Genomic DNA, 10,610 nt, shown 5'->3' on the forward strand with positions numbered 1-10,610 from the left:
CTTTTATCACTTTTTAAAGTGAAAAATTGAAATCAACTAAACACAAGTCTCAAGCGAGGATTGATCATTCCAGATGCTGTAAAGGTTAAAGTGTTAGTGACATCTGTTTACCAAAACCATTTTATATGTCCAACACAAAATCACAATGAACAATTAAAAAATAATTTATGTCAAATACATAGCAGATCAGAAATGCATTTTTAATATTTTGTCATCTATCTACTCCTCCCTATTTGCTATCAAAAGGATGCAGTTACTGACCTCTCCTCCATTCTCATTACTTCCTGTAATAAGAATAGAGCCCAACTGACCACAACTTGAACTCTTGTGGTCAAGAGTTCAGGTTTCAGCTATCTGTTGAACTGCAAATATTTATTTTATGCTGTATGAAGTTTGCAGTGAGTCAAAACACAAACAATAAAACAACAAATATATAGAAGCAAGAGGAGAGGAGGAGCTGCAGGAGGTGTCCAACATGATGCTGAATCTGGAATGATTGACAGGAGGAGAAGCTGTGATGACATCTGATCAAATCGTTTTAACATTACAGATTGTTGTTGCATGTTTGCTTTTTTATTTAACTTTCAAATATTTCTTTCATAAAATTGTTTCAATTTGAAGTTTGAACTTGTGATTCATTAGATTTTCATGCTAAGATTAAAACCTCAGGGAGTGTTCCCTCTGAGACTTTAGTCTGATATTTACATATTGGGTAAAAAAAGCAGAGGAGGCCTGCAGGTGCATCCTGTAATAGAAGAGACTGAGTCGTAATGCTTCACCGGGTTTGGAAAAAAGACCCTCAGTTCCACGAGTTCATCTTTTTTTTCCCTCATCATTATGTGACACAGACTCTATCTTTAATATTTTGGACTCTTCTATTGATGCTTTAGGAAAATCTTAATATTTGAAACTTCATGATGTTTCTATATTTAATAATATTTGAGTAAAAAACATACAATGTAAAAATATAAAAATAGATGAATAAGTATGGTGTATGGACACTTTTTAGTATCTTTCACAGCTAACTGCACAAACATCCCATTAGAGGCAAAATGTTTTACTTTGCTACAGCTACTTTTATTAATGTCTGGAAAAATACACATGAACTCACATTTCCACAGTTTATTAATGAAAAAGAAAGCCAAGAGAACAATAGTTGTCAAGCACACTGAACAGAGAAGCAAGTTTTCTAAGTCTTGTAAAGAATAAACTGAATCAAAAGCAGATTATAAATGATGATTAAGATCTTCTGCTATTCTTCAGCAGGACATTCTGACTTGTTGATGGTTTTCTCTGCAGTCTGAGAACCCAAAGACACTTTACAGGCGTAAACCTTGTTCCCGTTCCAGTCTGATGTCTGGATGGACAGAGAACTGCTGATGTGGAAAGTCTGGTCTGGTTTCTGAACAGCAGTGCTGGTAGAGATCCCACTGCTTACTGGACTCCCATCAACCAACCAGTTCACATCAGCAAAAGGTCCAGACTGAGTGGACAGACAGAGCAGAGTGGCTTTGCTGGACTGGAGCTCAGCCTTGGATGGAGGGAAAACGGTCAGGACAGGAGGAGGGAGAGTGGAGCCTGGAAGAAAATGAAGATAAATAAATAAATAAATACACAATTAAATCAACAACAAAGAACTACTTGGTCAAAACAGAGAATACAACTAACTTTAGTCATAGTCATAGTAGTCAACTGACAAATATGTTATTTAAGAACAAAAAAAAAAATAAAATCATGCAGATGAAAATATCAGTAATTCTAAAACGGTTTCTGAAGTGCATAAACATGATAATGAATAATAAACAAGAGCAAAATACAGCATACAAAAGCTTATATATTATATATGACTGTTCTGAAGTTTATTCATTTCACAATTTACTAATTATTTTTATGCTCATTATTAGTTTGTGGATTATTTCTGCTGGCAGCTTTCTCTTCATAAATAAAATCTTTTTTTAAGTAAATTATTTTAAAAATATGTATTTCAAAATTTAAATTAATATAATTAACATTTTACTTCAATGTATTTACAAGAAAGATCAAATAAAACATGGATCCTGATGAGATTTCATTGCGAACAACAAACATAAGAGCAGATTGTATGTGAATTCTTTGTTAGTTTATCAAGAACTACTTTTGGTTCAAAGATCAGAATAATTGTCTTAAACACAGTAGGAAGATGAGACCATATAGTAAATCATCAAAATCTACATTTTGATGATTTACTTTTGACACAAGATATACTAGATCATGACTTTAAATTACTATTGTTTACTTAACGTTTGGTTTAACGTCATATTTTTGTGAAAGCAAAACACAAATATGAAAAAAAGATGAAAATAGCTTAAAACTTAAAACTTTTTGCAACACAAAAGTACAAAAGAGAAAAAAAAAGTGTTATGCAATCTAAAAATTAAAAAAAGTCTAACTTTAAAGTAATTAAAACAAATCCTTACCTGTGACAATCAGCTTGGTTCCCGGTCCGAATACCACAGTGATTCAGTTTGTATACATCGTCGTACAAAAACCTTCTCATTGTTTCTGATGACGGAGTGGAAGTGAAACATCCTGCTGTGAGCAACTTTCACTGAAAACATCTCAGTCTCTTCATCATTCTGCTTTTATTAGAAAACACTAACTCACTTTGGTCTCTGTGGACATGTTTAAACAGTGGCAGTATGATTTATAGTAACAAATGTGTGTTGTGAACTGTTTAATGTTCAGGTATTTGATCAGTTTGGGTGTTTGGGTTTTTGTCACACTGTGAATCATTGTGATACATCTTCAGATGCAGAGTCATCAAATGTCTGACAGAAATACAGAGCAGAGTCTCCTGCTTCTGTCTGCTTAATAATGAACTGATAATCAATGTTTGATGATGATTTAGAGCTGAATCGGTCTGAAGAGAATCCTGTTCCAAAGTCAAGTGAACTGTCATAGTGCCGAAAACGGAGAACATATTGAGGAACTCCACTGGGAACTTGTTTGTACCATCTGACATAATTACTATCATATCTCTGAATGTTGCAGTTTAGAACAACTTGTTGTCCTGCTGAGACTGTGACAACAGGATCCTGGGTCAATGTTATCGCTGCATCAACACCTGACAACACATGGAGAAAAACAGTTGAATCAAAAGGTTTGAATGCATCATCTGAAATAGTCTGAGAAGAATCTCACATGTTAGAGCAGTGATGAGACTGCAGACGATCCCCAGCATGTTGTCAGTTTGTGATGTAAATCTTATTTTCTGTGTAGCTGAAAGGTGAGCAGGTTGGACTGAAAGGAGGAGAGAAACAGAGGCTTATAAAGACCCTGAGGATAAGAGAAGAGGAGGAGGATATTCATGAATCAAATATTTAGACTTATTGTATATCCTGAAAATCCCATGTGTTTTCTGAACAGCTTGTTTAGTTATTTAAAGAGTGTATTTTATTAGTGTTTACTGGTAAACTGATTTGAATTGATAATTGAATATGAATTGTTGTTTGTCATTGTTCTGGCCCTTTACTAGTCAGGTTATTTTTCTATCTTCAAATGGAAACTGAACAGAAGTGAAATAAACTGATGGTGAACTGCTGGTACCTTTTTCTTTTCTTTTTTTTCCCCAATTCCCTTTTGACTTTTTTCCAGATTGTACTGGGAGGACATAACTGGACCCTCAAAAATGCAGAGGACCACAAGAAACGTTGAACACAAATGAAACCACTAAGAACTCTGACATGAAGTCTTGAGCAGACTTTTCAAACTTACATCTGGAAGTCCACAAAAAATTCCATGAACATGTATTATTTTATATATATGATAAAGAAACTAAACTGCTTAAAGCAAATTTGACCAAAAAAGATCTGCAGCAGCAAAATTGTAATACATTTTGTTCATGTCACCTTACTATCTGGTATGGCTGGTTATTTATGTTTTATATTTAAAAGGCAACCATTAAACAAGGGAGGTAACAATTTTAACAAATATATAATAAAGACAGAAACTGTTAAAATATGGATTGGATGACTTTATTATTCTTCACTCCAGCAGTTCACCATTTGTCAAAAAGCAGAAGTGTTTGTGTTGAGGTTTTTGTCATGGTATAAATCACTGTGTACGAACTCCTTTACAGAGCTGTCCCATGTATTGCAGTAATAAACTGCAGAGTCTTGCTCTTCTACATTGTTGATGATTAAACGATAATCTGTTGTGGACTGATGAGTTGATGTGAACCTTGGAGATGAAAACCCAGAACCATAGCTTGGTGCACTATGGCTATGATAGAAAGACAGCACCCACTGTGGAGCTCCACCTGGAATCTGTTTGTACCAATGAGCGTAATGGTTACTAACGCTCCCCAGGTTACAGTCCATGGTGGCTGTCTCTCCTTTCCTCACTGTCAGAACTGGAGGTTTCTGTGTCACAACCGTCACACCGCTCACACCTGCAAACAACAAGATGACATGAAGTTAAGAGAAACCCAAAGATTGATTAATCCAGCATTAAGTCCAATCTGCAGTAAGTCATCCTCCTTACATGTTAGAGCAATGAAGAGAGTGAAGAATATCCCCAGCATGGTGTCAGTGTGTGATTCAAAGATGTAAAATGATCTTTCTGCTGACAGATGAGTTTAGTGGATGAGGAGAGGAGGTGTTGGAGGAAACATTTAATACATGAGTGAAAATAAGAGGGACTGGCAGGAGGAGGAGCATTACTTTTGCATGTTGTCATCTTGACTTATTGTATAACTCTAAAGATAAGTAGTTTATTGTTAGAACTTAACTACTTAAACTATTAAACTAGTCTTTGGTCAAAAAGAAAAATTCATGAGTTAGATTTTATCATTTATTTAAAAAATATTGTTTTTTGGTTGTGTGAGCTTTAGATATACTAATACAGTGAATACACACCACTTGTGTCCATCATTAAAACTTAAATTAAGGTCAATTTTGTTGTTCAAGGATTGTATAAGACACCTCAATAAAGATTATTGAGGTGTTGTTTTAATTTATTATAAAATGTTACTTGTTAGCAAATTCAATATTTTTTATTTTACTGTTTTCTTGATTTCCAGAGCACCATGTCTATAGAGGTTGTCCCAGCCAGGTAGAGGGTAAGCAGTCCAACACACATGAAGACCTGCTGCCGTTTAATTCTCAGTCCAATTCTGCATTATCAGTCTGTTTTGGTAAAAATCCAACCAGAACAAACTTCTATGGTAAGAACTGTAGATCTGATTTCCATTTTTTAAGGTTACTGTATGGGGGTCTATTTGGCTCAGGGTTTAAATAAGGTGAGGCGAAAACCTGACATCTGAAATAAAAAGTAAAGGAGACCAACAGTTTAACATATTTTATGTTTATGAACGAAATTTGTTATGACTCGGATTTCTGAAGCAAGAGTTCAAAATGAAGTGACTGGATTATGTTCATATGAGGACTGTTATAATGTGGGTTTGTACAGTTTCTGCCTCCTTTCTTCAAAAAGCAGAATGTTTATGTTGAGGTTTTTGTCATAGTGATATGTACTCACTGGCAGAGCTGTCCCATGTGCTACAGTAATAAACTGCAGACTCTCCTTCAACATTGCTAATTCTAAAACAATAATCTGAGTTTAACACACAATTAACTGTGAATTTGGGGGAAGAGAAACCAGGACCAAACTTTGGAGAGCTCCAGTCCTTTTAAAAATTTAGAACAAAGTGAGGAATTGCTCCTGGGATCTGTTTGTAGAAACGTGGTCCATCAGCAGCTGAGTTACAGTCCATGGTGGCTGTCTCTCCTTTCTTCACCGTAGCTTCTATCAACAACATCGCATGGCAAAAATTTAAAGCTGTTTCACAATTTCTTTGCCTTGTTTACTGTTTTTTCTTTTATAGTGTTTAGATGTTTTCAATAACCTCCACTTCTACATTGCTTTGTAATAAGCACTTTCATATGAAGTTCAAATACTCTACCTGCTCTTCTCCCTTGCTTTACAGATCTAAGATGAGAAGTTTCTCCACTCCCAAAATTCGCTTGTTTTGTCATGTGCTTATAACAATAATTGTTTATTACAATACTTCCATGGTAATTCTTTGTTTCAAACTGTTCATAACATTACTTAACTTAAAATGAGAATATTTGTCATTCATTATTTAAAAAAAAAAATTTGGTTAACAACATCACTTTTATGTGAATGACATCAGATTACTTTTCTAGAGATTAAGTCCTAGCACTTGGAAACACACATTTCATGTAATGGCCTTTGATAATAAACACAGTATTAATATATTGAATTTGCTTATTTTTTTAATATGTTTTTTTTATTTGGTGATGTAAAATCTCAAAAACCAATGTTGAGATCATTAAAACCGGTATTATTTAATTCAAGATTTTGAATGTTTGAATCACTTCAATTCTCATTGACAGAGGTGTCCTCAGTTTTTCATTCGTAAATTTCTTTCTTCTTCCATACTTCTGACAATCAAACAATAGTCTGATGACCGATACTGGATGTGTGTTCTTGAGATGGGAGTCATATTTAGGTAAAACACAGGTAGGAACTTTTCTAGGGTCTGTCTTTTCCAACTAGGGTAATTTTTGTTAACATTATGGTAAATAAATTGTAATATCTCCCAGCTTTATTCATTTGTAGATAAAAGATTATAGTGCAGATACTAACAAGTAACGATGTGTTGACTGAAACTCTTGCTGGTGGCTACATTGTCAGTCCATGCATCTCAGTGAGAGCAAAAGCAGAAGTGTTATTGAGGAGGTTTTTGTAACAGTGTGAATCACTGTGATACCCACTCTTTAGCAGAGTCATCCCATGTGCTACAGTAATAAACTGCCGAATCTCCTTCTTCAACATTGCTAATTCTAAAACGATAATCTGCATTTAACACACAATTAACTGTGAATTTGGGGGAAGAGAAACCAGAACCAAACTTTGGAGAGCTCCAGTCTTTATAAAAATTTAGAACAAATTGAGGAATTCCTCCTGGGATCTGTTTGTAGAAACGTGGTCCATCAACAGCTGAGTTACAGTCCATGGTGGCTGTCTCTCCTTTCCTCACCGTCACAACAGAAGGCTTCTGTATCACCACCGTCACACCATTCACACCTGAAAACAAGATAACATGAAGTCAAGAGAAACACATACTGATGTCTCCAACATCAGCTTCTTTCTGCTGCAAGTCATTCCCCTTACATGCTAGAGCAGTGATGAGTGTACAGAGGGTCCCCAGCATGATGTCAGTGTGTGATAAGAATGATCTTGGAATGTGTAAAGTGACTTTACTGCTGACAGATGATCGAAGAGGAGGTGCTGGAGGAGGTATTTAATATAGCAATGACACTTAGAAGTTACAGGAGGAGGAGCTTTCATCAAATCTATTTTTGATATTTTTTAGTTTTTAGCATCTTTGAAAAGAATTGATAAAATTTATTGAAAACTTGGCCATTTTGAAAATGTCTGTATCTATTGCTCTGGGAGGCCCCTATTTGCAGCTTAGTGATCTTAAAGATGTGGTGGGGAAGCTTGGCAAAATGACCTGGTTAAAAGATATAGGAAAGAGTTGAAACAAGTGCAAGATATTGTGATGCCACACATGATACCAATGTGTGTGGAATGATCACGTTTTTAGTTGTACCAGGAGGTGGCTTCCTTCACAAAACCTGTCATTCTCCTACCTGCTGTTTCTTTATTTCAATAAAACATGTGTTGTATAGTATTTACTATGATTGGGAATATTTTCAGATTGTTAAGCTTTAACTTAAGCTACTTTCTTGTAAAAAAAAAAAAAGAAAGAAAGGAACAATGCATAAATAGAAAATAGGAACAATGCAATGCAATAGAAACATTAAGAGGCCCAACATCGACTGTTAGGCTGTAACATCCAATGTCTTGTGGGCCTCAGTTTATATTTCTATCCCTGTAAAAAAAAAATAACAGTAAATGACAATTAATTTGATAGAAATTGACTAGTTGTTAGGAAATATTTATTGTGATTTGTATTCCATCATGGTTACAGAACAAAGGTTTTACAGCTGTGAACGTTCCAAAATTTCTTTTCACTTTACCAACAACTGTGGTGATTCAGAATCCTCCTGTTGTGACAGTGAGGAAAAGAAAGTCAGTCATCAAAGACTGTAACCAGGGATTTGTTGCTAACACTTTTCATATATGTGTATGAAATGTATATCTGGAGTGTCTTATTATGAGAATTCTTTGTTGTGGCAAAAATACAAATAATATATTATATTATTTATATATAATTTTTTTGCATTTATTTTTGTTTTTTAATTACTTTTGGTGATGTAAAATCTCAAAACCCAGTGTTAAGATTATTAAAACTGGTACTATTTAATTCAAGATATTGAATGTTTGAATCACTTCAAACATCATTCACAGAGGTGTCCTCAGTTTTTCATTAGTGAATTTCTTTCTTCTTCCAGACTTCTGATAATCAAACAATAATCTGGTGACCGATACTGGATGTGTGTTCTTGAGATGGAAACCAGTGTCATGTTTGTCTGTACAAACTAGGGCAATTTGTGTTAACATTATTGTAAATAAATTGTAATATCTGCTAATTTTATTCATTTGTTAAAAAAAGATTATAGTGCAGATACTGACAAATAATGATGTGCTGACTGAAACTCTTGCTAGTGGCTACATTGTCAGTCCATGCATCTCAGTGAGAGCAAAAGCAGAAGTGTTATTGAGGAGGTTTTTGTCACACTGTGAATCACTGTGATACCCACTCTTTAGCAGAGTCATCCCATGTTTTACAGTAATAAACTGCAGAATCTCCTTCCTCCACACTGCTGATATGCAAACGGTAATCTGATGTTGACTGATGAGTTGCCGTGTGTCTTGAAGAGGGGAACCCAGTGTCATATGAGGGTGCACTCCAGCCATGATAAGACCTGAGCATATATAGAGGAACTTCTCCTGGGATCTGTCTGTACCATCGGGCAGCGCTGCCAGTAACACTCCCCAGGTTACAGTCCATGGTGGCCGTTTCTCCTTTCCTCACTGTTACAACAGGAGGCGTCTGTGTCACCACAGTCGCTCCTCTCACACCTGGAAATAACAAGATGACATGAAGTCAACAGCAACACACAGTCTGATGAATGAACTCCAGTCTGCAGTAAGTTACCTTTCATACATGTTAGAACAGTGATAAGAGTGCCGAGGGTCCCCAGCATGTTGTCAGTGTGTGCTGAGAATGACCTTAGAAAGTGACCTTTCTGCTGATAGATGAGTTTAGAGGATGAGGAGAGGAGATGCTGAAGGAGGCATTTAATACAACACTGACCCTTAGAGGAAGAGACAGGAGGAGGAGCTTTAGACTTCTGTGGCTTTGATGACTTTTTGACTCTAATAAGTAAAAAAATAAATAAAATTCTTCTGGGAAACAACTGACATCATTTATGCTATTAACAGATTAATTCTTGTCTTAACTCCAAAGTTTTATAATGATGATTTTGATGACATTTGAGAAAATATCTTTCTTGCTTCTTTAGAGTTGTATGTTTTTATCATGTAAATTGAATAGCCTATTGCTGAAATGTGCTATACAAATAATCTTACCTTTCTTTAACAGAAAGATAAAGACAAATTGAAATCTTTCTCAATATGAAAGTGTTAGTAAGAAAGTAGTTGTGGTTTTTAAACATTTACTTTGCTTTCATTTTAAATTTTATCATTCATAGCAATCAGAATCAAAAACATCCATCAACTTTTCCTCAAACAGACTCAGGTACCCATTTATAAACATACTTAAGTACAAGTCACCTATTTACTGTTCTTGTTACTACAAATAACTAAAATAAATGTAAGCTAATAAGATCACAACCAAATGTAACATTTAAGACTTTGCATGCCTTTAATAATAGTTAATGGTCAAAAACCCTATGATTCAAATTTACAATGATTTAAAGATTCATTTTCTACAAAAGTTCTATGAGTTTTATGTCAGTAAAAAGTGATGTTTATTTTTTTTAATGCTTTTATCACTTTTTAAAGTGAAAAATTTAAATCAACTAAACACAAGTCTCAAGGGAGGATTGATCATTCCAGATGCTGTAAAGGTTACAGTGTTAGTGACATCTGGTTACCAAACCATTTTACATGTCCAACACAAAATCACAATGAGCAATTAAAAAATAATTTATGTCAAATACATAGCAGATCAGAAATGCATTTTTAATATTTTGTCATCTTTCTACTCCTCCCTATTTGCTTCCAAAGGATCCAGTTACTGACCTCTCCTCCATTCTCATTACTTCCTGTAATAAGAATAGAGCCCAACTGACCACAACTTGAACTCTTGTGGTCAAGAGTTCAGGTTTCAGCTATCTGTTGAACTACAAATATTTATTTTATGCTGTATGAAGTTTGCAGTGAGTCAAAACACAAACAATAAAACAACAAATATATAGAAGCAAGAGGAGAGGAGGAGCTGCAGGAGGTGTCCAACATGATGCTGAATCTGGAATGATTGACAGGAGGAGAAGCTGTAATGACATCTGATCAAATCGTTTTAACAATATAGATTGTTGTTGCATGTTTGCTTTTTTATTTAACTTTCAAATATTTCTTTCATAAAATTAAAATTTGAAGTTTGAACTTGTGAT

The 10,610-nt window shown here is 34.8% G+C and overlaps 1 protein-coding gene and 1 gene segment (V, D, J or C); both read right to left on the bottom strand.

The window, feature by feature from the left end:
* Window positions 1-1,107: 1,107 nt before the first annotated feature.
* On the bottom strand, window positions 1,108-4,615 carry LOC122821879 (immunoglobulin lambda-1 light chain-like). Its single transcript, XM_044100174.1, has 4 exons — window positions 4,522-4,615; window positions 4,104-4,429; window positions 2,457-2,490; window positions 1,108-1,578 (listed from the first exon to the last, which is right to left on the bottom strand). Exons 1-4 carry the CDS (start codon window positions 4,559-4,561, stop codon window positions 1,253-1,255), a joined length of 726 nt encoding a protein of 241 aa, XP_043956109.1. The 5' UTR covers window positions 4,562-4,615; the 3' UTR covers window positions 1,108-1,252.
* Window positions 4,616-8,716: 4,101 nt separating this feature from the next.
* Window positions 8,717-9,228, bottom strand: LOC122821988. The segment is given in 2 exon segments: window positions 8,717-9,054; window positions 9,131-9,228. Coding segments are annotated over 2 exon segments (387 nt in total).
* Between the last annotated feature and the right edge of the window lie 1,382 nt (window positions 9,229-10,610).

The sequence above is a fragment of the Gambusia affinis genome, linkage group LG19 (assembly GCF_019740435.1).
Source record: "Gambusia affinis linkage group LG19, SWU_Gaff_1.0, whole genome shotgun sequence".
In the NCBI taxonomy this organism is placed as follows: domain Eukaryota; kingdom Metazoa; phylum Chordata; class Actinopteri; order Cyprinodontiformes; family Poeciliidae; genus Gambusia; species Gambusia affinis.

Excerpts from the sequence above, each read along its gene's own strand:
- LOC122821879 (XM_044100174.1), bottom strand. The coding sequence starts at position 4,561 with ATGCTGGGGATATTCTTCACTCTCTTCATTGCTCTAACAT. Across the intron at positions 4,430-4,521 it reads TCTCTTCATTGCTCTAACAT|GTGTGAGCGGTGTGACGGTT; the intron begins GTAAGGAGGATG and ends TGTTGTTTGCAG. Across the intron at positions 2,491-4,103 it reads ACAGCTCTGTAAAGGAGTTC|GTATTCGGACCGGGAACCAA; the intron begins GTACACAGTGAT and ends TGAATCACTGTG.